At 52.0% G+C, this 27,724-nt stretch overlaps 1 protein-coding gene and 1 long non-coding RNA gene across 3 annotated transcripts in view; one reads left to right on the forward strand and one right to left on the reverse strand.

Annotated features, from left to right (window-relative positions):
- The window catches only part of Mcph1 (microcephalin 1), a 186,215-nt gene that overhangs the window by 12,037 nt on the left and 146,454 nt on the right, over positions 1-27,724 (reverse strand). For both annotated transcript variants that reach the window (XM_063234982.1, XM_013143416.3), the window contains one exon: positions 3,295-3,532. In XM_063234982.1, coding sequence (XP_063091052.1) covers positions 3,295-3,532 — 238 coding nt within the window. The remainder of the gene's footprint in view (positions 1-3,294; positions 3,533-27,724) is intronic.
- LOC111754489 (uncharacterized) lies at positions 1,993-10,407 on the forward strand. Its single transcript, XR_002789169.2, has 3 exons — positions 1,993-2,338; positions 7,105-7,264; positions 8,066-10,407. It is a non-coding gene; the product is annotated as an uncharacterized LOC111754489 (long non-coding RNA).

A 27,724-nucleotide genomic window follows, 5' to 3' on the forward strand; every position in this document is an offset into this window, starting at 1 on the left:
TGCACATTTGCTCTGTCTGCTCATCTGCTGGTGTCACAGGGACCACCTCCAAGATCCAGCTGCTGGCACGTGGGCATGGACGCCTCTCTGCAGTATGACACTTGACTCCTTCAGAAGACAGCAGAACGGGCGCCGGTCCATGGGGTCTCTAGTCTTATCTTTCTGAGGAGTCATCACACTGATTTCCACAGCAGATGAGGGTGCCAGGAGAGGGATGAGACATGCAGAAAGGAAGTGAGATGTGTACCCCTTCCCATGAGGAATAGGAGCATCGCATACCGCACACATGTAATACATTAAAATAATTTTAAAAAGACTTCCAGAGATCGACCCCATACCGTGCCTGACAATCCACATGGAGTAAGTTTCATTTATAAATTCTGAGTCCTGCCTTTCATAATATATCACAAAATAACCTTTTCGGTCAAACTGATGTGCCTAACTTTAATCTCACCACATTTTGGGAATAAATCCTCCCTGAGAAGTGTGTATTATAACTGAAGGTAGTGGAAGAAAGCCACCCAAAGACCCTTGGCTCTATCAGAGTCAGGAGTGACACCTGCATGCATGCATGTGGGCCCACTGCCACTTGGGTGCTCAGTGTCCTCTACAGTGCCCTCCTGGGCAGGGAAAAGACAACACACAGCCGGGCTGGGGCCACAAGCCGTGCAGGCCGAGCAGGAGGGCACATGCGCAGCAGCAATACCCCACCCCACCCTACCCCAGCACTGCACGCGGTCCTGTACGCAGCTTCTCAGTAGAAGGAGAGAGCACCGGCCGGCTGCTTGCTGTGTGGAAAAGGCCTGGTCCAGGATGGAGGGCCCCATGTATTCCAGGGTGCCGAAGAGCCAGCGTCCATGCTACACACAATGTCTGGGTGCTGCCAAGGTCACTCGCAGAAAGGGTAATCAATGACAAGTTAGAAACAGGATGTTAGCTGGGATCGGACCGTTTGCCCAGCTATCCTGCTTCTGAATTAAAAACACCACCGTGATACATGCCCACCTATGCTTACAGCAGCACAGTTTGTAACAGCCAGAGCTTGGAAACATTCCAAGTGCCCATCAGTCGAGGAATGGATACAAAAGATGTGGTCTTTTTATACAGCAGAGTACTACTCAGCTATATAGAAGGGTAAACTTGAGGCTTTTGTAGGTAGAAGAGATCATATTTGTAGGTGAAATAAATCAGACTCACATGTGTAAATACTGTATTGTCTCCCCTAGTGTGAGAAACTGAAAGAGCAAATAAGATCCAAAATCTTCAATAAATATTGTGAAAGGGCAAGAAACTGCTCAAAGGGGAAAAACAACTAGGATAGGGAAAAGGAGAAAAGAAAGAAGGGAAAAGAAAAAAAGACATAAATTTGGGTATATACTTAAGATAGGTAAGATGACTGTACTGCTAATTCTATTAGTTCTTGGAATAAGATAGCTATGGGGCTGGAGGTTTAGCTCAGTGGCATAAGCGCCTGCCTTGCAAGCAGGCAGTTGTGAGTTGGTATCCCCAGTATCGATTAAAAGGAAAAAGACAAAAAAAAAAAAAAAAAAAAAAAAAAAACCCCCGAGTAAGATAGCTAGGACTCGTAGGATTAGATCAATTTTGCATGTCTATATCTGGTAATCTGAATAATTCTTTTGAAGATAAATATGCAAAATAACAACCTTTGTTAAGTTACTATCACCTTGTTTTGAAAGTCTATGTTATTATGGTTTTGGGCTTTTGGTTGTTATTCGTTTCTTGCATTTTTTTCCCCCTTTTTCCAATAAAAAAATAAGGAACAAGACATCACCATTAGTGGGGACAGGAAAGAAACAGGTGCTGGGCACACAAGCCCAGTGGGAGACACAGGGAATTCTGCAGGGCTGTGCAGGGAGACGGTCACCTTCCATCCCCAGGTCTGGGGACAGTGGTGGCTGGCAGGACACCAGAGGACTCAGGCAGGCGGCCGAGGCAGGCAGGGCAGGGTGACCCTGGCCAGGCTCCCAGGTGCCGTGGCCGGAGCACCACTACCTCAGACCTGGACCACTGGGCCTGGACCCGTTGGCCTCTGCATGGCGGCCCAGGCTCAGCCGCTGCTGGTGGCCACACAGCTGTGTCACTGCCTGTGCTCGTGCTCGGAAAGCAGAACAGGCCCGTTTGAAGGCTGGCGGGTGAAGATTATGTGCCTGGCGCCTAGAAACAGTACTCAGGCTCCTGGTCCCTGGCTGGAGCTAAAAGCAAAGGTTCTGTTTTTAAGTCAGTTTCCAGGCAAAAAAGAAATTGCTCTGTGCCAGACGGTGAACAGCTACTTTCAACTGGCGCCCTCAGAGATGCGATCTGGATGACCACGGAGCAGGTAAGAGCTGTGCAGAGACACCTGGAGTCCTCAAGACTCGGATATGTGCTGTCCCCTCATCTGCCCAAGGGTAGTGTCCACTAAGGGCTGCATGACGCCAGGGGGCTGGAGCAAGAGAAAAGGAGGACGGCGCAGGGCCAGGAGACTGAGCAGGAAGCACAGGAGGGTATGAGCAGTGTGGCAGGGGGAGGAGAGGGGAGGGGAGACGGGGTCAAAAAGGCCCAGGCACTGGTTTTTGCCCAAGGCACTGAAACTGGAGCTTCATTTTTAGGGCTGAACTGTGTCCCTTCAAAGCCCCAGGACCTCAGCGTGCCACCACGGTGGGAGACTACCCTTTGCGTGGTGATTCAGGTACAGTGTGGTCCCGCAGCAGCTCCAGTGCGATCTGACTGGTGTCTACAGGAGGGGACATGGGCACATGAGCAAGGAGAGAGACCACAAAAGCACACCCAGGAAAGTGAGGCCACCCTGACCACAGGGCAGCCTGTGCTGCCTGTGGGGTGAGACAGCGCCACCTGCTGTCCAGGCTGTCCAGGCTGCGTGGCCCGGGCATTGGACAAACACTCTGGGCAGGCGCAGGTCTTGGTTCCCCATGTGCGACTCCCAGCCCTGCAGCATCAGATTGCCCAGTATGAAGCCTGCCTGCCCCCCTCCCAGAGCATGGCTCAGTGGTCAGCGGCTCCCTTCCCACCAGGCATCTCTCAGCTCATGTGTCCTGCATGCACGCCCCACCTGTCTAGTGGTCCCCCACACAGGTGGCCAGGCTGCTGCTGGAGGGAGGGGTGGGCTCTAGGACATGGGAATGGGACATGAGACACAGGACCTGACACAGGGATGGGCACCGGACATTGGCACTGCTGTCTCCACTGGACACCCATGCTCCGAGGCACCCCGCCTCACCTTTTGGCCTCCTCACCTGGCCAGCCTGCAGCCTGAGGTCACCCTTCTTTTCTTACCTAGGACCCACTTTTCGGACAGGCACTGCACGCCTGGCCTGCTCTGTCTGAGGCAGGGCCCGATGAGGAGGCTGGCATGGCGCGGCCCCTGGCTGACTCGGCCCCCACAGAGCAGCACCAGCTCACACAGCTTGGCCTTGGGGGGACTGCTGGCTGGCGAGATGAACATCGGGGGCTGGTTGGCAAAGAGTGCTCCGCGGTACTGTCCGAGGGACAGGTGGCGCTGGTGCCGGTAGATCTGTAGGGGGGAGAAGAGAGAGTCAGAAGGGCAGGGATGGCCCACTCGAGGGGGGACAGTGGACAGTCTCCCCGGGGAGATCGAGTGAACTCTGCATACCCAGACACTTAGGATAGAAAACGGAAGTCCTCCGAAGTGGCTGGGAAAACCAGTTTCCAGGCAGCATAAGTATTGGGCTTTAAATCACTACAAATAGTAAAGCAAAGCATGGAGGAATGGGATGTACACTACTGACCCTTGCTGAGAATCGTGAGGCCGCCCATGCACAGGAGGCCACAGCAGGTGGGAGAGTGCTGGGTGAACCCAAGGATGCCTCTGGGCCTCCCGTGGCATCTCCGGACAGGCGGAAGCTGCAGGTGTGCAGATTCTAGGGTGAACTTGCCAGGGATATTTCTGCCTCCTCAGGTCCCTTAAGTGCCAGCAGTTCTCAGCAGTCTGCTCTGAATGCCGATTTTGTCAAAACTCCCCCTCCCCAGAAAGGGAGTCCAGTGGCCAGGCCTGTGGGCATTACAGATGGCAGGAGGTGGAAGTCTGGCGGGCTACTGTGGGCTCAGGTCTGTGGTCCCCTCGAGGAGGCCTCAAAGTGACCAGCTTGTCTGCACTGGCCCAAGAGTTTTAGCTACAAATGGATAAAAACTGAACAGACGCAGTGAAAAGCACAACCCCCAGACAGATACAGTGTGCACTCGTGTCAGTCGCAAGGGTGCTCAAGAGCGGAAGGCCAAGGCTAATTAAGGAAGTGGCTTTTCCATGGGGAGGGCAGGTCCCAGCCATGGGCAGCATCCCCATGTGCCCTCAGAGCGGCCCTTTGCATGGCCAGTGGCTCCTCACAGCTCACAGAGCCACAGAATGGCTCGACGGCAACGAAGCCAGAGTCAGGTAACCAGGAAGTCTGCATGCTGTCTAGGAAAGCGAACTTTTCCAGCATGCACAGATGTTCCTACACAACCCAGATGCCATTCTAAAAGGAGTCTTAGAAGAGTAGAATCTGCTGGGGGCTCTGGGCTCAAGTCAGCTTCAAGATAAACAGGACAGGTGAGTGGTCAGGAGAGTCCTGCCTTCTCAATTCCCTGCCATACAGGAGGCAGCAGTGCAGAAGTGGAAAGCTTTGTCTCCAAGAACTTATTCTAGCTGTTGCTGGCGGAGAATGAGGACCGATGTGGAAAAGATGCAAGAGATGGCAGCTTGCTTTAAAAAAGCTGTCTGTGTTTGTGCCTTAGCTACAGGGTACGCACTGACCCTGCACACCTGTGCACCTGGAAGTTGGTCAGGGAAGACTGTCCTGGTGACAAAGCTATGCAGAACAGAATTCCCCAGGCTCCCAGCTCCAAGGAATCCCACCTGTTTACCCAAGGCCAAGAAATGAAAACCCGAGGGTTGATGGTTTACTGAGCCTGGCTGGAGACACTGAGTTTCAGTCAGTGAGAGGGCTCCCGCCCTGGGGAGCTGGCTTGTGGCATCTCCTGCTCACTGAGCTTCCCCAGGCACCGTGAGCCACGTGTGGAGGAGACACCCTTCTGGGAGGGTACTAGCCCTCTCATCTAGAATGGGCTACAGCAGGAATCATGGGGGCTGTTCCTGTCCACGGCACTGATCATGAGATCCGGAGATGCAAGGGCTGCAGGGAGTGAAGCCAGGGACCCAGAGCCTCTGTGGGGTGCCTCCTCCAGGCTCCCGAAGCCCTGGGCCATGCAGGGTCAGCAGGGATCACAGGGAGAAGCCTCTACCACCTCCTTGCCTGAGTGTGCACCCTATAGCACTGAGGCTGCACCCAAGAGGACCGGACAGTACCTGATATCCTCAGAGTGTAAGCTATCTGCAGGCGCCCACACCCCCGACGCTGACCCCACCCTAGCATCTGTCCCCCTCGGCCTCTGTGACATCTGCTCCTGCTTTTCCTCCATGGTCCCTCTCAGCATGCCTGCCGGGCCTCTCTTTCCCATGCACCCTTCCCCCTCTGTGGATGCAGTCTGAGTCCCGGCAGCACGGTTGGTTCACTGAATCCTTAACACAGCCGAGTGCAGAGGACAGTGTTGGTAAACCCATAGGGGGTCCTGCAGCAGGCAGTGTGGGAGCCCCGAATCTAACCAGCAAGCCACACCGCATGCTCAGCATCTCAACGTGTGAAGCTAGATAGCACCACTAGCTTCCCAGGCTGGTCTGGACACCTTCCTTTCCTCCACCTCTCCGCGTAACTCCCCAGCAAGCCTTGTGGGCTTTCCTCCTGAATGTCACCTGAAACCCACCCATCGGTCTTCCTCTCCTCCACCACCAACCCAGTCACGCCCCAGAAATGCTAAACATGGAAACAGCTTCCAGAAGGGCCTGGCAGTCGTTTTCACACTCCCGCATTTTCCTTTTCTAAATGATGTGCCAATCTCCGGTGTCCATGCTTGGGACCCAGCAGGCAGGCCACAGGGGCCAGGACTGCGGCACAAGCCATCCCTCCCGGAAAGTCTCTCTCCTTATGGTTTAGATCTAAAATGCCCCAAGTCTCATAGGGTCAGCTGTAGGCACTGAACACTGGTGAGTTCATGGCTGCTGTGCTGTCGGGATGCAGCCTGGCTTCCCCATCCTCTCGCTCCTTCCTGGCCGCCGGGAGGTGAGCAGCTTTCTTCCCCAAGGCCCTTCCACTATGCCACATTGTGTGAAACCAGCTGACCACAGACAGAACCTCTGATACCACGAGCCAAGTGCACCTCTCCTCTTGTGAGCCGTGTGTCAGGTATTTTGTCCCAGTAACAGCAAAGTGATCAACACTGACCCTACAGATTCTCTGGACACACTGACACTACAGTCTGCTTCCAGCACAATGTCTGCCCATAAATAACCTCACAAACCTCCAAGTTAAACTTCCCTGTTGGTCTGCACGACCCTTGAGCACCATCCAGCCCCTCCTCTCACCCGTAGCCACATCTGGGGTCCCCTCCCTGTCCTGGCCCCTTGAGCCCACAGCCTCTGCGGCTCTCGCTGCTCCTTGTGCCTTGACCCGAGCTGACCTATTCTTAGGCTGAATCCACGGGGTCTGGATTCTGGCTCAGCTGTCGCAACCCTGCAGGGGTTGCCCTTCTGACCAGCTAGCTAACCCTGATCTGCACTTCACTCTGTTTCAGACACACTTAGCTCCTCCCAGGAACCCGGCTGCTTGAGAGGCCCTACAGATACTTACTCCAGCTCATGGCAGTCCTCAGGCAGGCACTGAGGACAGTAGACCCTGCCCTCATTTTAGAATGTGCCCTTTGGCCTGAGGATCAGCTGGAGCTGATGGCATGGGAAAAAGAATGGATGCAGAATCTGCTTTCTCTCTGAAAATGGAGAGGAGACGCCTGTGTGCAAGGCACAGCCCTCCCTGGGACAGGAGAAAGGAGGGCTTGAGGGAGAGGTGGCAGCCCAGGAAGTTCGCTGCACCCAGACCTTTTGGAAGCAATTCTTGCTCCCGTTCAGCACCTGGTACCACCCTACTGTCCACCCTAGGATAAAAGCTGTGTTTTGCTCCTTCCTCACCTCCTTGTGAGAGCTCCACGTCTTGTAAAACACCTGCATGCTTTTCTCCTATTTCCCTCTTACACCAGAGTTCACCTGGCTCCTGCTAACACAGCACAGGCTGCTCGCCTGCTCTGTGGCTCTGCTACCATGCCCTTCTCCCCAGAGAAAGAGAAGACACACAGAGAAGGGCCTTGCCGCCAGCCGCACAGCTAAAAGGAGAGGACCAGGCCAGGGTGGAGGACAAACGTGAGTCTTCTGCCCACCATGTGCCCACAGTGTATGTCTTGTTCCCAGGAAGGGTGGACACAGGGTTGCTCAGAGCAGCCACCTGGGATGGAGGAATGAGTGTGAGTCATGTGTGTGTGCACATGTGTTTGTGTTACCTGAAGCTGTATCTACAAAACCAGCCCAAAGGTGACAACATCGTTACTGATTCACTTCAGTGTATATCCACATCTCCGCATCCTACGACTTGGCCGGAATGTGTGACTGACTGCGGCTTCAACACACATCTCAGAATGGCCCACATCAGTTTTCACCCACTGTCTCAGTCACTTTTAGAAGTCTCAGAAGCAATCACAGGACAGTCCCCTTTGCCAAATTCTGCAACTACACCCATGTCACCTCCTTGTCCCTAGATGATGAAGTCCCTCAAGGCCAAATGACAGGATGAGGGTAGGCCTGGGCTCCAGGTTTGAAATTCCAGCTCTGCTACTCCCTGTGTAGCCATGGTGATACCCTTGACTGCCTTGGTATTCAGCTTCTATCCAGGTCATCACATATCTCCTCAGTAACAGACCGGAAGGAGGTGGAGAACAGGGAGCTCAGAGTCTGCTCTGAGGAAGCACTAGCTATAGGCGAGAGGGTCCATTCATGCGACTTCTCCTTTTCTCTCCCTGTGCTGCACTCCATTATCTACGGTACCAGAGAGCTTGGCTCCTGGATTGTGGCTGAGTGACTCAATAGCCAGCGGTCCCACTCCTAGAGCTTAGGACAACAGTTAGTATTACTTATGTAATATTTTCCTTCTTTGCTAAACTATTCTAGGTACTTTTCATGACACAGCCAATTGCTATAAAAGCCCTGCAAGGGAGAGACCAGCACTATTCTACAAGTCACAGCAATGAAGCTGAGGTCTAGGATAATTTGACAAAGCATCAAGTTGGAAGAGGGGGACAGTTGTCTGACCAGATACCCAGAGCTGAGGTCCCCAATGCAGCGACACACAGCACACTGCCTTCCACAGGGGCTGAGTGCAGCAAGGATGACCGAGCCCTGGGCCTGAGGCTCTGAGCGTCAGTGTCAGCCACTCGGGCTCACTCTCTAAGGGCAGTCAAGTCCAAGTCATAGCCATAGAAAAAAGTCTTTCTCCTTCAGACAGGGCTGAACTGGGGGTCCCACTTCAAGTCTGACTCTTTGCTTATGTGAATATATAGATACTGTATACCAGATCCCGGCTTCCCCAGCCCCCAGCTGTGGCCAGGTCTGGGCTTCCTCGGAGACAAAGGCGGACAGTGTCCAGGCTGTCATAGAGCTTGTCCCCATGAGCTCTTCTGGCTGCCATGTGCCCAGTGGTGCCAAATTCATGGTCATGCTTAGAAAACCACAAGTCACTCTGTGGCAGGACTGTGCTAGGGCTGGGACCTGGCTGGGGAGGAGGCAAGGACTGGCTGACAACTGAGTGAAAGCCTGCTCTCAATGTAGTGCCGCTGAGTCAGGAGTGCCAGCATCTGAAGGCACCAGTGCACATCTCTGGAGGACTTGTAAACAAAGCCCTGAGCGATGAGCCCACAGAAAGCAGATTCCAGCACTGGACGGTGCCCAAGCCCAGCGACAGCTTCTTCCTCCTGTCTGCACTCTGAGGATAGCCGGGGAGGCCGTCTGCTTCTCAATAGCGATGCGAGTCCTGCACATCTGTATCTGCTTACGGGAAGGAGGCTGTGAGCACGGAGCAGGCGGGCGGCGGAGATGAGAGCGCGTCGGAGCACGGAGGCACTGGTGGCCAGCGGGAATGGGCGCATGATTTAGAGCATCCATGTGTGCTTGGCAGAAGAGACCCTGGGCAAAAGTCTGTGTTGTCAAGCAAGAGAGCACGGTTTGGTTTTTATACTGCAGTATTTTAGAGAAAAAAAAAAAATGGAGAGAAATTCTAGAGAACTTATCCAGAAAAAAGAGCAAAGGAGAGGGGAGGGCAGAGAAGGCTGGGCAACTGGCGCCTGTGCAGGAACCTGGGGGCAGGAGTGGTCTTTTACTTGGAACTCTCAGAGAAACCGGGTCTGTAATGACGCTGCAAGTGACAGAGCAAAGCAGTGACAGCCCTCCAGGAGCCATCTGCAAACGATGCGTCCATCTCCAAGGTGGACATTGGTGAGGCACAGGTGGAGGCACTGTGTCTCACCTCTGAATGCAATGCAGACAACCATCAGCAGGACCTCTGTGTGCCAAACTTGGACTTTTAGTGTTGCTTGGGTTTTAAAGGCCACATAAGTGATGGGAACACAATCGTCTAGGGAATCCACAAATAGCTTTTAGCACAGCCATAAATCTGGATTTCATGCCTCATAGTTTTCAACAACTCTGAGAAGCACGTCAGGACCCGAGCCTGCGCTCTTCCCGGCACGGCCGGAGGCTGGCTGCCTGTCTACCCGCACCCAGCCACAGCAGGGGGACTGCCTTGCATGCTTTTTTGGAAATCAAGATGAAGGGCCTGTGGAAATCACTCCTTGGTCTCATTAAACGTTTTATTTGATCCTTATTTGATAGTATCAAGTTTGAGAGTATAGGCAACTACGTTAAAGGCAATAAGATTCACTATGATGCCCATTCTGGTTTGACTTATTATCTTCTTTTGAAGTCCTGTAAGGTCTCCAATGTTTAGGTTTTATTGGTTTTGTTCTATATTGTTTTGTTCAATTTTATTATACCTGATGATATAGGCAACTCGTTTTAAGATAGTAAGAGGCTTTATGGTAACCACTGTTGATCACCTGGCATTCTGTTTTTACATCATGTACTATGTCCATCCTTTTGTTTTGACTGACTCTGTTTTGTTTTGTCACATTTGGTTTTATTCTCTTCAAAAAAAAAAGTAGTAAGAACTATGGGAGTAATAAAACCCAAAATGTGTAATTGTTATTGTAAAAAAGAGAGGAAAAGAAAGTGCTCTAAAGGATATAACTGCATGTATATTTAAGTGTGTAAGATAGAAAACCGTATTACTAAATTTTGTTGGATCATTGAACAGAATTGTTTGCAATCTCACTGTGTGAATGTCCACTTTGTATGCTTTAAAATTTTGTAATTTGAACAACTATTTCTAAGATGACAATATGTAATCTATTAACTAGTGGTTTCTTACTGTTTATTTTTTTGAAATTCTGTATTACTTGTACCCTTTTACTGTTTTGTTTTTTCTCTTTAAATAAAAAAATTTTAAAAATGAACTGGTAGATGGCAAGGAATATGCAGGCCTTATATAAAAATACAAGAACAGATTCATAGTGTCATGGAAAACTGGGCATGTTAAGCAAAAGTTTGAAAAGTTCTGCACCCCAACAATCCTGCTCTGTACAGAACTAAAGCCCATTCTGGGCATGTTAGTAACTCGAGAAGTTGTCAAGAGTACAGTCGGGTCTCTCTGGGAAACCAGGTAAGCCAGAGCCCCTGGGTGGGGTCAGGCTGGCACTGGTTACTCCTGAAGCTCCCCAGGTGAGTGTCACGGGATGCTCAGGCTGAGAAAGGGAAACTGGGTCATCAAACGACTGCTATTGCAGTGGCCCTGAAGTTTCAAGTAACACCAGGAAATGTGAGGATGATCTGGTTGCGACATCTGTCACCCATGGTGGCCAGGGCAGGTCACTCCTTCCTCTCTCACCACTTCACGTCCCTCCCAAAACTGCACACACAGTCAAAGAGGACGCCCACCCTGACAGAGGACATTGCTTGGTCAAGGGTACACAGGTAGCTATGCTCCCTGCCAGAGCCACCAAATGAGCTCTCAAACACTACCAGGAGCCTGGGCCCCAGCATCAGATGCACTGTTCTAATTAAAGGAGGTGTGGTCATTGTGGCCACTTGTCCCCAAGGGGCTCTAATGGGAGGAAGGGCAGAACTAGGGTCACAGAGGCTCCAAAGGCTGGGCCACTCCACTCATAGGCCCATTAACAGTTCAAACAGCTATGAGCTTCTGTAAGAAAGGAGGAATTCTGTAACATAATGGAGGAATTAGCACCTGTACCCACGACTAAAGGGGAATAAAACAGGGTCTCTACCTTTCAAAGTCTCAAAGATGAAAACAAACACGCAGCCCTAAGGCAATCTAGCCGCCCCACAGAGGATGAGCTTCCTTTCCCTTGAATACAGTGCCACCCTTCCCGTTGCAGGGCTCCTTTGGGGTTACCCGTGGGCTGCACCTGCTCCTCCTTCCTGGCTCTTCTGCAGGTTCCTCCAACTCCTGGAACTGCCCTGCTGCTGTCAGCAGGTGAGACTTGGCAGGTGGGGCCTTTCAGATGAGATCTTGTTATGGTGCATATCTAAACTGTCCCCCACAAGTCTCGTGTGCTGAGAGGCAGAGCTTTTGGAAGGTGACCAGATCGCAGAGGCACAAGACTCATCAGTAGCTTAATCCATCAGCAAGTTCATAGGTGAATGTGCTGTTTTGGGGCAATGGCCTGGTTGGAAAAGGTGGGTTCCTGGGGCTGTGCCTTTGGATGGAGAGGGTTCATCTCCATCCCTGGCACTTCTCTTCCCTCTGCTTCCTGGCTGCCATGAAGGGAGAAGCTTTCCTCTGCCATGCCTTTCCACTATGATGCTTCTCCCTTTGACCATGGACTGAATCCCTGAATCATAAGCCAAATTAAATCTCTTGCAGTTTAAGTTGTGGTGCTGGGTATTTTGTTTCACCACTGATAGCACCTAATACAGTTTTTATGTCACACTGAGTGTCAAGCCTCAGGCAAGGGTCTGGGCAGGCCCTGAATTGCTCCTACACCCTGGCATGGAGGCCAAGCTCTGCCTTTCTTTCCTGGCTTGCCTTCCACTTCTTCAGATACTGGAGCCCCGCTTTGAGGGGAACACTGCCCTAGATATGGCCACGCCTCATCCTGCCAGCCTCTTGGCTTCCTGGGGTTACACATCATTTCTTTGTTGGACCACCACACTTTGTGGGCTGTGCTGTCCCATCTCTGCCACACAGTGCTGCTCCCTGTAGAGGAAGGAGGCAGGAAGAGAGGTGCTTCCTCCGGTCCTTCACAATCACTGCTTCAGGCTGCAAGACCTAGGGAAGGCCCCTCTAGGGCAGGGCTCTCATTTTAATGGAAAGTGACCACACATCTCTCAAAGGTCAGGCTGTTTATTTTATTATTTATTTAATTTTTGGAGCTGACGATGGACCCTGTACCTAGAACATGCTAGGCAAGTGCTTTATCAATGAGCTACACCACCAGTCCTAGGTCAGATTTGTTTTTTAAAATGAAGCTTTTATCCAAAGTCATTTTTTTGGCTTAAGGGTTATAAAATGCATCAGAGATTGTTAAACAAAGTTTCAAGTTTAAATTGTGATGAATATTCAATTTCTCAGAAGTTTGTTTTTCCCTTTCTTTTGAAATTCTCTAGACGTTTTAGATATTTATTCTGTGTACAAATAAGTGGAAACAACTTTGTCACTTCAAGCCTTCAGGCAGTTTGTTTGTGCCCATGTTTATAATCATGCTGATTCTTTTTTTTTTTTTTTTTTTTTGGTCTTTTTCCTTTTTATCAGTACTGGGGATCGAACTCATGACTGCCTGCTTGCAAGACAGGCACTTATGCCACTGAGCTAAATCTCCAGCCCCAATTATGCCAATTCTTTGAAGCACTCCCTAGGGTCCTGTAACCCTCTGGGATTTGCAGTTTGTTGGTTGGCCACAGGAGCCACGGAAATAAGTGAAAAACCTGCTTACAAACTATATTAGTAAAATGAAACCTACTGGTCTGAATTCATTTTAAAAACCTATTTAGTATTTTAAAGTTTACAGAATTTCTGAAACACTATAAAGCCAGAGAGTGGGATCAACCCTGGCTTCCTGGCATGGAGGTGCAGGCTGAGAGTGGTCTCAGCTCCTGGCACCCCAGCACCTGTGGGTGTGCCTGAGCCTCTGACTTCTCAGCCTCTGCTCTGTCCAAAGCACCTTGGGTCCTGCCTGAGTTTTGTAACTTTAGGACTCCTGCTGTTCTTCCTTTCCATGGTGACCCACTGCTGAGTCTCTGGTCAGAAGTGCAACTGACTGCCGTCCTCATAGTGGGGGAGGAGGATGAGCTGGGCATGGGGAGCTGTGGGGAGGGCTCTGTGTAGCCAGTAGGAAGCCAGGTCTTCAGTCCGGGGCAGGAGGACTGGGGAGGGAGAAGAGTGCCTGGAAACAAGGTCCTAGCCAGCTGTTGGCACTGGGAAAGGGACATTGCAGACACAAGACCACTCTGGACTTAGGCCTGGTTCTTTGCTCAACAGACAGGTGACCTCAGGGTGACAAGGTGTGGCTGACCCATTGTGCAGTGACACACTCCATTCCTCAGTTCTTTACCTGTAAGGTGAGCAGGCTGCAAAGGAAAACTTAGTTTTCTTCCTTTAAATATTTGTGATTCTATGATTCCTTCCATCCTTGTCTTTATTCCTTTGTATTTAGCAAATGGATTTCCCCTAGCCAATTCCATCACACTTCCCAGGATAATCCTAAGAAATTGTCCGCGTGGCCAGAGTTTGCCAGAGAATCAGATGCTGCCGCCTATCATTTTCCCTTCTGCTTCAGCCCCAGAGAGGGCAGGCTGCTCCGGGTCTGGCTGAACTGTCCAGCACTGGCCTTTCCTTCACGGCAACAGGGTGCATGCTAACTGGGACTGGGGTTCAGTGGGGGGACTAGGAGGGAGGAATGTGATCTGGAAAGTCACTTCACTGTGTTGAGCCCAATGGGACAGGACAGGACAGGGCAGGGCAGTGGGGTGCCAGCCCTCAGAGCCCTTTCATGAATACTACACATTAAGAGGACAGTGCAAATAAGTACTGGGGGCCCCAAGACTTCTCAGAAATGCGTGCACAATGGGGCAGCCTGGCAGTTCAGTGACCACTTAGGGATGGTTTGTGCTTTTAAAAACATTAGTATGAATTCATTCTTGGGAAAACTAGGAGAGCCTGGGGCACATGAGCTGTGCACACTCATGTACACAAAGGTACATGTCTATACACACACATGGACACAGCATTATGTACGTGCATATGTGCACACCTATGAACACAATCCATATAGACCCCAGACACAGACTGTACACACACAAGTGTGTGTACACACATGAATACATTTTAATTTTATTCTATTTCAAGACCATCGCTATTCAGATCAGGCCTTATTTAGTTTATTGCATCTCTTAAAATAATCCAAAAGGAACAACATCTGAAAACACAAAAGAAGTCCACTGGAGAGCAGCAAGAGGTCACAGCCAGGAGCAGAGCTCAGAAGAGTAAACTGCCAGCTGGGCCAAGAGTGACTCAGAGGGAAGGAGATAAGATCTGTCTACACATACCTAGAGGTGGTAAACAACAAGGAAAGCGACAAGCTAAAGAGGCCACAACAAAGCCTGACCAGGAATTCTGTGCACAGCGGAGAGGAAGTGGCCGCTGCAGGCAGGAGTGGTGCCCACCTTGCCAGGCCCACAACACCCCTCTCCCAGCCATTTCTCAGTTCCCCACCGACTTCTGAGAGCCAGATTACCCCTCCCATCCCCCAGGCCATCGCTGCTGTGTAGGAGCTATGTGGACACTGCTGCTGGGTACCGGTTACAACTCACAGCCGCCACCCTCTTGCTGTGGAGACCCTCACCACGCACGGAGGGCAGGCTTCTCATGCTCCTTGCCCACTACTCTATCCCCAGCTCTTGCTCTCGAGGTCTGCAGGCCCTATGACCTGGCCTCTGGCACCCTCTTCCAACCTGAGCACCCACAGACCCTCCTGCTTGGCCCTGGTCACCCTGAGTCTCTGTGCAGCACACCAGCCTTGGCTACTTCCTCCAGCAGGTCTAGGAGAATCCTCAATGCACCATGCAGGGCCCAGGGAAAGGACAACCAGAAAGGTACCTGCTCTCAGGCGCTCACCCAGCAGAAGAGCACTGGAGCCAGGGACATTGATCATCTTCGCTCCCCCCAGGATCTACAGGAATGATGCTAAGCCATAAACAGGCCCAATGAGTTTTTCCTGGAAATGTGGGAAAGGCTTCCCAGAAGAGCTGGTGCTTTTCCTAATTAGGGAAAGGATATATCATGTGAGTCATGTGTTCTATGTGTGGTGTGTGTGTTGCAATTTGTCATTGTGGGTTTGTGTGTGAAATGTATGTGTCTGTGTGATGAGCATGTGTGCTGGCTATGAGTGCTGAGTGCTGAGTGTGCAGGCTGGGTGTGAGCACTATGTGTGGTGTGTGTGCTCTGTGAAGTAGGTGATCCTGCAGATCTGGCAGGAGGGTACAGACAGATTTATGCCTTGAACTGGAACTCGTAGGTGAAGGGCATCCCTGGTCCTCTGAGGCAGCGACCCATTCCAGGACCACCAAAAGCAGGGAGGTGGCCCTGACTGCAAGTGACCACATGGCCCTGGGCTGAGGTCTAGCCTGCAGGCCTGCATGTTCCCACCATCTGTCTCTACAGGGGCCTGGTTAGTGCCCTCAAGCTGCCTGTTGGCCTCAGCTGTCGGGGTCTGTCCCGTGGTTTGGGGAACCCCTTTCAGAGCCACACCTTGGCACACTCTAGGCCATGAAGGGATCCATGGTGTCTGTTACAAGGAGACGTTCCCCAGCGTCACAGAAACTCCTCAATCGCCTTGGATGCCTGACATCAGCCACCTGTCCTAAGCACATTCAAAACCCCTGGGAGATCCTGTCGCTTCCAGGTGAAACTACTTCACTCAGCACTCCTTGGTCAGTGAACCACAGACCTTACTAAAAGAGGCTTTTGCATGTGAATCCGTGATGAGAAGGTGAGGCCCTGCCAGCCGCTGTGGAGCTCTGAGGTGAGGCTGGGGGGCTGCACCCTGGACGTCTGGAGTGGGCGGCGGGAGATGTGTCACCAAGCAGGCACTGCCCTGTGGCAGGACAAGCAGATGGGGACAGCAGGATGGCACCACAGCAAGGTGCAGAAGGCCCAGCCCTCGCAGAGCCCAACTCCACACACTCTGCCTGGGCCCTGTGTGGTCCCCACCAGACCCCGGAAGCAGGGGCTGTCTGTCCTGTGAGCCACCAGTGCTCGGCTCTGCCTGTGTGAAAGCAGCACCCTGACCTAGTCTTTCAGAAAAGGACAGGAAATTCCAACCTAAATGTTTCTGTGTCGAAACCAGATCAGCTCCACATGTTTCCCCAGCTTGTGAATTCTGGGCAAATCAAGCTATTGTTGCTGGGCTTAACATTTACTTATTGAGCACTTAACAGCCAGGAGAGCACAGGTCAGGCTACGATACTTTTCAGCTTTATTAATCTCTGATATAGTTCCCCAAACTCATGGTTACTTTTTAAATAGCAACTCACTGAAATGAATTGTTTTTTCACTTCAGTTTCCCTCATTTTCTACCCATGTAATTATAAACATGCACGCATATGTTAAAGGAGAGAATTTCCTGCTTGCTTTGTTTATTCTTGGCAGCTGACTTTTAAAAATGTACAAAACCTCTGATTGGATCTCTGTATAATTTCCTACCCCTGTCGAACCCCCACTACTTTCCAAAAAACAAAACGAAGATAAAAAGTAAACCAGGGAAAACTACCAGAGCTGATTCCCAACAGCGGATGACTCAGCCAGCACCTGAGAATCCACTGCGCTGTGTGCTCTGCTGCTCTCTGCTTCCTGCTTTCATGAAATACCAAACAAGCTGTGTTTCCTTCACAAATAAGCTATTACATCAAGCCCGGTTCCTATCATTTCAGGGTTTTGTCTCCATTCCAACATTTTTTTTGGCAAATGTAGAAACATTCTAATTAAAGTGGGGAGGAAAACAAGCATCATTCATCACGATAAGAATAATGCACAAAAGCACATCCTCGCTTTCCCCCTCGCTGCGCCCCGAGCGCGCTCTGAGCAGTCGGGAACTGGCGTCATGCGGGCCTGACTAAGTCCGGCTCTCGGCCTGAAGAGTCCTGAGTCACTCGCAAAAGAATTCCAAAGGTGTCGGTAATTCTTGTCACAACCTTAGCATGGTCTCCGGAACAGCCTTCCGGCGGAGGAAGAAGGCATGCCTTTTAGGTGATCACGTAACAACATCCAGGTCTCTTTAGCAGCCCCTGAGCAGAGGAAGAGGCCTATTTTTATGAGCATGGCAGCTGAGTTAAGAGGAGCTTCCCACTGCCCGGGCACTCTGCGAATTGCTTTTCTCAAGCTTTTAAAACCTGTCAAGTACCTGCTCTAGGGAGCAGCAGCTCGGTGGGCTTGGTGCTTTTAAACATGGGAGGCTTAACAATCTGGGTCTTCACACACTGTCCCTCTGCTCTCTAGCAAAGCAGATGTGTACACATAGGGCACATTTCGGCAGAGTTCAGATGCGAGTAAGCACTCCTTTTAATTTTAACTTAAAAGCCTTGTGTCTTGCCAAAGTCCCGTCCTGCTGGGTACTGAAAGTGGAGCTGTTTTCCAAAGACCTTGCCTCCAGCACCACCTGTGGCCCCCTGCCAGTCTCAGGTGGCCCATCTCAGGGACAGCAGCAGATGGGCCTAGGGCAGGTGGGTCTGCTGCACACAGGACAAACTCAGGGCACACAGCTCCACCTCTGCCCAGGTTCTCTCTGAGGCCACCTGAAGATCCCTGCTCACAAATGTGTGTGTGTGTGTGTGTGTGTGTGTGTGCACATGTGTGTTCACTCTGATATGTGCAGGCAACAGCAAAGGCCTTTCAGAAGCTTCTTGGCTGTGAAGGAAGAAAGCCCACTAGACTCGGTCTTCGGAAAGCCCGCTGGGCAAGCACACTTCTGACATGGATGAGGTCAAGTGCCTGGAGACTGGCTGAGCTAAGGCTGCCTGCAGAAGAGCACTCTGCAGCCTTGGCCACCACTTGGTGCTGGCCAGCATTTACCGAGGCGGCCCTGGGGCAGGGGCAAAAGATCAACCCCAAGCTCTATCTCTGCCTTTTCTGAGGAGTTGCAACCCAGGGCAAGTGCCTGACTGAGTGGTCTGGGGAGAGCTGGCGGGGCCCATGGGCACAGGTAGGAGGAGCCCCTGGTGTGCAGGTGAGGAAAGCCAAACCATGTGAAAGCACATGTGGCCGGAAATGGCCCAATGGGAAGGGGAGGGCACCTGGCACCTCTGTTGAGAGCTGAGCTCACCACCTCTGCAGCAGCAGCACAGGTAAGGGTAGGGGTGCTTCCAGCAGAGTGTGTGCAACACTCTGGCCTGGTGTAAGACCCAGGCTACCCCGCTGCCCTCTCCACGTCTGCTTCTCTCCAAGATTCCAGGGCCATGCTGTACCTGGAGTCTGTGGTCTAAGAAAGACACAAGAATTTGAAGGAGAAAACTGTCTAGCCTGTTTCCTTCCTCTCGGCATCTGCTCTGTCCTGACAGATGATGCCAGGAATGAGGGTCTGGTCAGGGCATGGTGCCAACCAGTGCAAATCTGAGGCCAGAGTCTCAGGATATCAACATCTCTTTCAAGGTCCTCCTCAGGAGGCTGGAGGCCCATGGCCAGCACACAGGGGGTACCTAAATGTGCACCAAAGGCAGGTGGAAGACAGTCCAGGGACACAGACAGGGGAGCTCCTAGCAGCCCTGGCAACTTAGCAAGATCCTTCCAAAACAAAACAAAACAAAACAAAACAAAACAAAACAAAACAAAACAAAACAACAAACCTGAAGAAGGGCTGGGGATGCAGCTCCATGTTCAGGCTTTAGTTTGGAACACTCAATGATGAGTGTGTGCATGTGACTGTGGGTGAGTTCAGGGCAGGGGCTGCCTTGAGGTCAGAGGAAGAACGGATGGAAAGAAAGGGAAGTGAAGGGGTTTTCCCTTTGTAACACTGGATACAGCCTTGTGGCATTTATGATATTCCACTTACTAAAAACAAACGAAAATGGAAACAGCTACAATGGAACCCCAGGATTTGACAAAACCCAGCTGGGAGGCATGGAACACTGTTTCCCTGCTCACCATGTGCTTGAAACACAGCATCAAGGAAAAAGTTATTAGTGAGGGTGCTGGGAGCAGTTCGAAAGTTTTCCTTCCTCAACCTGCCTCAGGGGGCTTCGCCTGGCTTCTGTCCCAGAGGTTTTCCCCAGTGTTTTATTCTCAGACTTTTCAAACATGTAGCTAAGTTTAAAGACTTTCACAGGGCATATGAGAAGACACGCCCATTACTAAGTACACACCTTAAACAACTTTCAATGCTTGTATTTAAGAGACTGTGACCTCACCACAGACCAAAATGAGGTACCCATGGGTTGCAGGCAGAGCTGTCGCTAGTAGAAATTGAATGCCCCTATTCAAGTGTGACACAGAAGCAAATTGTCTTTCCACGTGTTTCTGGAAAGTTCATCCTCCAAACTCACCAACAGCACTGGAGCAGGGGGTGACGGGCCAGCCACAGCTGTCACCCCATTCACAAGGCAAGCGGGGGGCTGCATTCATTTGAGAGGGTGCAGGCTATCAATACCTGGAGGGCAGAGGAGACACACCTGCTTCTCTCATCGCCCCACCCCTGAGCATTCACCCCACACTGGGGAGTTTCCAGCGGAAATTTCCAAGGCCAATTGCCAGTGAGCTCCGGCCAGCGGCGAGGATCACGTTACCTGGGCCATCACTCAGCAGGCTTTGGGCAGCCTGTCACAGGGCTATGTGAGGGCCAGACTTCCACAATGGCCACGATGCAGCTGAAAGTCTGGGCAATGTTGTTGCAGGGGCTGGCAGGTGGCCAAGGAGGAGGACTAACAGGTTGCTGCACCTGTGGGGGGCCCGGGCCACAAGGCGCAGGGGGCTGCAGCACTGATGAGAGCCAGGGATACGGAGAGGCACAGGAACGAAACTAGAATTCTGACCTGCTCTTCAGTTTCTTTTTCAATATTTACCATTTTGTAATTGCTCTTGTTTCTATTTCTCTAAGCTGTTTTCTGCATCTTGACACAGACTGGCACTCTACATGCCACACGAGAAAGCTTCATTTCCGTGGCAGATTCCACAGCAGGCCGTAGGCTGGTGACCCAGGAGCCAAACCAGGGCATTGTACTCGGTGTGTGTGTCACAGCGTCGTCTTCTTCACACAGTTTGGACACATTTCAGGAGGCGCAGCCCAAACGGCTTCCTCTGTCTGTGCAAGAAGCGACCCAGGCAACACCCACAGAGACCCCTGGGCTTCGGAGCCCTCCACTGCCCCAATGCCCCGTCTAGTGTTAGTGCCCGCTCTTGCTTCTGTGTGTTTACTTTTTCCACTGAAGCTCGGAACACAATCCCCTGGTACTGAACTCTGGAAAAAGTTTTCCACCTGCAGCATTTTGGCACATATTCCTCTGGTCCTGAGTACTCCCCCTTTTTGTTATTATGATGCACAAAGCTGTACAGTGAGGCTAACAGTTCGAAGGCAGCAGAATGAGATCACATCTGGGATACCCATGTCTTCTTAAAGCATGATATCTGAAAGTTAAACAATCTTTTGCGAACTGAGACTTCCCTTTGTAATTACTGTCACAGCAAGCACAGATACGGAGACCTAGTCACTGGGGCTGCACCTTCAGGAGCCGTCAGCCTTGTGACACTGGTACAGGGACTCAGTCCCCAGACCTGATATGCACTCGGCTGCAGGGTGCATACCACCCGGCACTGGGAGCCATGCAGGGAAGCAGGAGCTCATCACTGATGGGAGTCACCATGCCAGCAGAGTGCGGGGTGACAGGACTGGCGCTTCCTTCCCTCCCCCACGAGCCTGCCTTCCTGTTGTTCAGGATTTCATCATTTCCAGATCCTGCTCTTGAAGCCACATCCAGCTTAGTACACGCTGATGTCACAAAGCCTGGAATTTCTGGTGGGAAACCAGCATGGATGAACTCATTGGATACCAAGATCCTGTTTCCATGTCAATATCCTCAGTCATAAAATATGAGGAAAGGGAGGAAGTATGATATATAAATATTCTTCACTCCTAAATTTATTCTGAAAAGAGATTCCCATGAATTGAGATCAACTGTTGACAAAGAAGAAGCCTCATTAGGTGAACAAACCATCATCAAGGTCTGAGCTCCAGCAAACAACTTCTGGGTCATGCCACCTCTCCTCCATCCATCACTGCAGAACAAACCCAGCTGCCCTGGGACCACAGGAAGAAGTGATATCAGTCTGCCGTCTGGATATTCTGAAAACTCTGTTCTCTGACTTGGTGCAATGATTATGAAGGAGGCTCTGTCTGCACCATAGAAGAGGGTTCCTGACGGCTCCCACTCTGGTCCTTCCTCCTTGAGGATCACACTTTCCTGACAGTCCACAGGTTAACAGCTGAACCATCAATGATGCCACCTCCCACTCCTACCAGAGTCTGCTGCACTAGTGTCGGGGCCCCTTCCAGATGGTACTAGGGGATGCTCTAGTGTATATCCCAGGGCTGGGTGCAGGCAGGAGACAGGCTGGGAGAGGATGGAGGAGGAGGCTGCTGGCCTGCATGTCCAGGCTCTGAGATCCAGGGTTAGGAGGAGGCTGTCGCTAGACCCGGGGTGGGGAGTGGCATGAGGGTGGGGTGGGGGTGCACATGATCTAAGCATATCGCACACATTGAAACTCAGTGCTTTATAAAAATTGTTACACAATCACACTAAAAGGAACCTCCCACAAATGTTCACATTAAAAAAATAAAATGTGAGGTTTCTAAACCTGAAAACCAAGCTGATACCAACTAAGGACAGTGTGGCAGAGACGAGCATCACCCCAGGGATGAGGCGTGGCTTGGGAAAGACCCCTCCATCTAACTCTTTCTCAAGACACCAGCTCGAGCCTGGCAGGGGACATCTAAGCCTCCCCAGGAGGAGCAGATCAGATCCCTCCCAAGCTCAGCAGCACTCCCTGGCTACTCTGGGGGTGCAGTTTCCCTCCGGGTGCTACTGTGGCTGCGGCATTTTAAGCGAATCTGGAGTCTTTGCTCCTTGGCAGACAGAGAAATGCGAGGTTGGCCCAGCTCTGGGAACCTGGGAACAGCTACAGCCCCACTGGAGAGGGGATGGGGCAGGACACAGGTGGACCTCTTGAGCGTGCTTGCCCGGCCAGTGGTGCTGTCCATATTGCCCCCCAGCTCCTCAGGCAGTGCCCCTTTCGTGGCAGAGTGAAAATTCTTCTTTCCCATTTTCCCAAGGTGGCTGGACTGTAGACAGCTTACAATGAATAGTCCAGAGGCCGGGGGCTGAAGCTGGCCCAAACCTCTGGACACCATGCTTACGTCAGGGGCTGCTCACCAACGCACCTGTCAGGACATTCAAGTTAGGTCACCAGCAGAGCCCAGAGGATGCCCCGCCATCCGATCCTGCTGCAAGTCAGGGCCCTCTGATTTGTCCCTACCTGGACTCAGGCCAGAGCCAGCCCGAGGACGCACCTCTGCTGCTCTGTGAGTTTTGCTTCTAGTGACAACATCATCTCCTGAAGATGAACTGTACTGTGCCACGGTCGCCAGGAAGCTTTGGCAACCCTAACAAACCACCCAGGATAGCTACTCTCCTGAAAAAGTAGCAGGTGACTCATTAGCTGCATGCAATTCTCTGCCAGAAACCAGATTCACAGTCAGACTCACAGCAGCTGGGAGAATGGAAACCACACAGGGTTCCAGCAGTCAACAGCTAGGCAACATATATCACTTTGCGTGTGGATGGGAGTAGTGACTGCAAACCATACTTGGCAGCCCAGAGCCACATGCCGTGTGGACCCAGAAGAGAGCAAGTGTACAGGTACTCGAGAAAATGAGGTGGGGAAGGACAAGGACAGCAGCGGCAAAGCATGGGCCAAAACAGATCTCACGAAGGGAGGGGAAACCTAAGGGCACGGCCTCTGTTAACTTCCCTCTTCAGGGTGTCATTCTCCTTCCCGGTTTTTCCTTCCGTCAAAGAGGTGTCACACAGGATTTTGGTCTAGCTACTTGAGACCAGCAGCGTGGCTATGCAATGCTCCACCAACCCATGTACTGCGCCAGGCTGCTTACAACACCGAGAGGACAAGCAGGGCTGTGGCTCTGGGCTGAGCTCAAGGCTCTGGGGCACAGCACAGCCCCTGTGGATCACAGAAGCTGTACACCGTGTCTGGAAGGTTCCCACAGGGAGCTTCCACTCGGGACGTCTGACCACAGGAGGGAGTGTGTGACATTAGACTGAAACAGCGGGCTGTGACTGGAGGAGTTTCCCACCAGCCCCACTGTGGCCTGGCCTGCAGGCGCTGCAGAGCTGGTCTCACTGGGGCTGTCGGCATCCATCTCTGGACCCGCCATCCCCATCTGGTCTCTCTGTGCCCCTGGAGTGTGTCGCCTGCTCCTTTGCTCTTGAGCTCTCTTTACCTGGGATGTGTACGTCCAAGCCCAGGACAGCAGACTGCGTACACCCAGGGGAACTCCCGCACTCCTGCGTGCCTCTGCCTGCCCTATGGAGGTGACCAGAGTGAAGTGTGTAGAGCTGAAGGACTGCGGGTGACACGCAGGGAGCCTCTGCTCCAGGCGGGGAAGTCGGCAGGCAGTCTTTTGTGGAGACGAAGATGTCCTCTCAGGGAAGCTTGAGAAAGCATCTGGTCCCAATGGTATCACTGCTCGATGTCTGTTTTCAAGGAATGATGGCTGCATTTGCTGTGAGGAAACGTTTGCAGTTGTAGCTACACATCAAATGGAATCAACACTAAGGTGTTCAACAGAAAACTGCACGCCATGCCTGTACCATGGCAGCTTTCACACTCCAACCACTGGACTACTGTGAGTCCTCCTGACTCAGCCTCCTGGAGCGTTAGGATTGCAATGGGGTGTGGCCATGTGCAGCTTAGTGACTCAGTAAGACACTGACTCTGGGCGATTCTGGGTAACTCAATGATTTAGCAAGACTACCTCAAGACAAAAAATGGAAATAGTAAAAGGGCTGTAGACGTCTAGTGCAAAGGCCTGGTTCAGCCTGCAGGATGGTTGAAGGATGGATGGGAGGGTGGCACAGAAGTCCACGGCAGAGTGGTCCTGAAGGGCAAAGGGCAGGTCAGCCTCAAAGCTGGCAGACTTCATGAAGAGGAGAAAGCACAGTTATTTCATTCTCTTCTAAATGGGCCACACAGAAGAGCCTGGGAGAACCCAGCCGAAACAGTGGCAGTGGAAAGAATGTCCAATGTCACAACGTCCAATGTCATTTTAATACAAGGAAACACAGCAGTCCCTTACTCTATGACAGGAGAAAGGCAACCCTGAGGAGCAGTGGTGGAGAAAGTGCCAGCCCCCAAACAGCAGGTCTCTGCAGCTAAGAGTGGGCTGCCAAGGGCTGCGGGCCAGGCAAGGGCTATGATGGACTCCGCAGCCAGAAGAGACTCCACAGGAAGCTTCCCGAAGTGGATCTGGGCTTTAGGCTCCTGGGTGTGCCTGACATCTCTGCACAGCTGTTAAACACAGCGAGGCGACAGGCGGGGCCTGACCTGCTCAGTAGAATGCATCTGGGGGTCAGGGCTTCCCAAACGGCTGCATCTGGTCAGCTCATGCCTGTGTCTGAGAAAAGCAAGCGGCACGGGACAGTTTTGCTGCAGTCATTTTAAATGATTGCTAAAAAGTGTTTCCATGCCTGTCCCATTTTGGAGAAGCATGCCTGATATGCACTGACATGGAGAACCGCTTCGCCAAAAGACGTCTCCTTGGGCTTCTGCTCTCTGAGCTCTGAGGGGCAGGCTGTGGGGAACAAGTCCTGGCCTCGTGCTTGTTGTGGATCTGGAGGGTCCTGGCACAGGCAGCTGAAAGAGCCTACAAGGAGATGGGAATGGAGAACCGAGGCCACAGAGTACTCCACAGTAGTCACTGTCTGTTTTGTCTCCTGAACTGGCTGAAGTATGTTTTAGTGAGATGCTTGTTTGTGTTAATGTCAAACTTCTATGATTCACTAAACACACAGATGGATTTTGACACAAATGTAACCCTTCTGTGAGGAGAGGATTCTTGTCTCCACCTGGGGCTGTGCCAGCTTTGTGCCACAGTCCCTTCCTCCCCAGGCACCTATGACCCTTGAGCCATTTTTAAATCGTGTACTGATCCTGAGATGAGAGGAGGTGTTCAGTCACAAATCCAACACAGACACCGGAGGGTTTCTGCAACAGACCAGCCTCGGGATCAGCCTGCAGGTCCTGGGCGGTCAAAGAGATGCCGCTGCACAGCCACGGCTCTGGTGAGTGCTGCAAAGTGCTCCAGGTCTGCAGGACAGCCTCGGTGGGCCATCCAAGGCAGTGAAAGCCCAGAGCTGAGCAACAGAAGCTCCGCCCCACAGGCCACAGAAGAGGAGACTTCAGCAAGCACAGAAGCTGCAAACCCCACAGCTCAAGCCAACGGGTCCCAGGCCTCGAGAGCTCCTAAAGCTGTGCTCAAACACAGGAGAACCTGGCTAGGCCTGAACCCAGCCTCCCACCTGCTGCTGGCTCCTCCCTGGGGGAAGGGGGCAGCTCTAGCTGGCCACATCAGCCCTCACCTGTCCTCTCCACCCCATCAGTCAGCTTCACCTCCTGCACACAGGCACTCCAGACCAGTGGCGGAAACACACTTGCACAGCACCTCCACTGCCTCTGACACCAAGGGGAGGGGCGTCTCCTCAGCCCTCCGTATCCCCAGCTCTGCCTGGGAGCCAGGGCCCTGCCCAGCCAGCTCTCCCCTGTCTCTCTGGACCCAGGCCTGTGGAGGGTGCAGCTGCATCTGCGGTGCCCCTGCCATGCTGCCCTGGCCTGCTCTGCCTTGCACTGGGCCCTATTCGGTTTTCCCCAATTAACCCGCATTCTGCTGGTTATGAAACGGCCTGTTCTGGAAAAATGGGGAGTGATATTATAGAGTGAGTTTTGGATTATGCTTAGAAAATGATCAAGTATTGCTCTCTTCTAATCATCAAGACATTTAAAACATTCTCAAAAAAAAAAAAAAAACACACAGGAATGGCAAGGTTGGATATTAGTTCTTATGTTCTGAAAACAGGCCTATTTTTAAGCCCTAAATAAATACACTATGGAAAGGGGTTTCCCAAAGTTATAGGCTTCAAGCCTCATTGTTTTCTCACATTTCTTTTGTCAACTAAAATGTTGTTTAGAGCTGATACTGGATAACGAGCAGCTGCAGGTTCTGGCCAAGTGTTTTCCTAGAAATACCAGATTCGGAAAGAATTTCCACCCGTTTCCTTCTCCCCTGCACCATTATGGGGCTCTTGCTGCTCTGCCTCAGATCGAGGGCCACTTGTTAGTGAGGACAGGGAAATGAGTGTTGCCAGGCAGAGCTAGTGAAAGAGGAGCCTGCTCCTTGGCCTGCCCAGGAAGTGAGGCTGACCCTAAATGGCAGGGAACCCCATGTTTCAGAATTGAGAAAGGAGTACAGGCTGTGGCACGCAGATTCCTGGAGATGGTTTCGCTGTGAGGGGCTCACAGGCAGGTGGAAGGCACAGGTGGGGATGAGCCAGCTGCATGCTACACAGTCTGAGTCAGTCTACAGCTGCTAACCTGCCTGTTTAGAGGCTTCATCTGGAAAAAAAGAGGTGCAGGAGCACAGAGGGGAGAGGCAACAGAGGCTCACTCAGAGCTATAGCCACACCGCAGCTGCAGAAGCCCCTGGGAGCTACACTGGCAGCTGCTCTGGGGTACAGGCAGCTGGCTGCTTGGACAGACTTGGGCAGCTCAGGGTGCCGGGCCCGAGGGAGGGATAGGGAGCGTCTCAGGATTCATGCAGAGCAGTGCACTGCAGGCCCCACAGAACGGAGGTGCGGGCAGCTGAGGCCAATCGCTGTGCAGAAGGAGAGGCATCCTGCACAGGGTCCTAGCTTTTATGAGATGCTGCTGAGTCAGTCTGACAGATGCGGCTGCACACATACCTGACACGTCTCCCAGGCCTGACCTCAGGTTATGGAGCTCACAATTGGGTGGGGTAACAAGCCATCATCACTTGGGCTCGCAGCAACAGAGGCACTGAGCTTCCAGCAAATGCAGGGTCTTGAGGTCAGTGCACGGGGCACTTTCTGCACAGAATCTGGATAGCTTCTTGGGTCTGGGCCAGGCCTTGTGGTGGGTGATGGCACAAAGGAGCCCTAGGGCTTCCAGGAAACCATTTCACTGCTGCAAGATGAAGCTTCGCGCAATTCATGAAAGCACACAGTGGCCTAGACCTCCCCTCCAGTTAAACAGGAGGCCCAGGAACTGGACAGCTCCCTGGTGGTGGAGGCTATATGGTAGCAGCCTGTCCACACCAATCCCTTCTCTGTCACTGACCATTTTGGAGGGCATTTCAGTCCACGAGGTTTTGGTAACACAGTACTGCAAGTGGAGCAGCCTGAATGTCAGAAATGCACTCTCGTGGTACAGAAGCTGAGGCCCAGCCCAGGCAGCTGCTCCTAGCCTTCCCTGCAGTTGCTGGCCATTTCTGGAATTCTCTGGCTCCTGGAAGTGCCCCTGGTCTCTGCCTTTGAGGGCATCTGGCCTTCTCTCCGAGTGTCTTTGTCTTCATCTACTGAAGACACTAGTCACACGGGACAAGGGCTCAAGCTGCTCAAGACAACCAGGCTAAT

Source organism: Cavia porcellus, unplaced genomic scaffold (assembly GCF_034190915.1).
Source record: "Cavia porcellus strain 051 isolate PalLab524CR breed Dunkin Hartley unplaced genomic scaffold, mCavPor4.1 scaffold_24, whole genome shotgun sequence".
Lineage (NCBI taxonomy): Eukaryota > Metazoa > Chordata > Mammalia > Rodentia > Caviidae > Cavia > Cavia porcellus.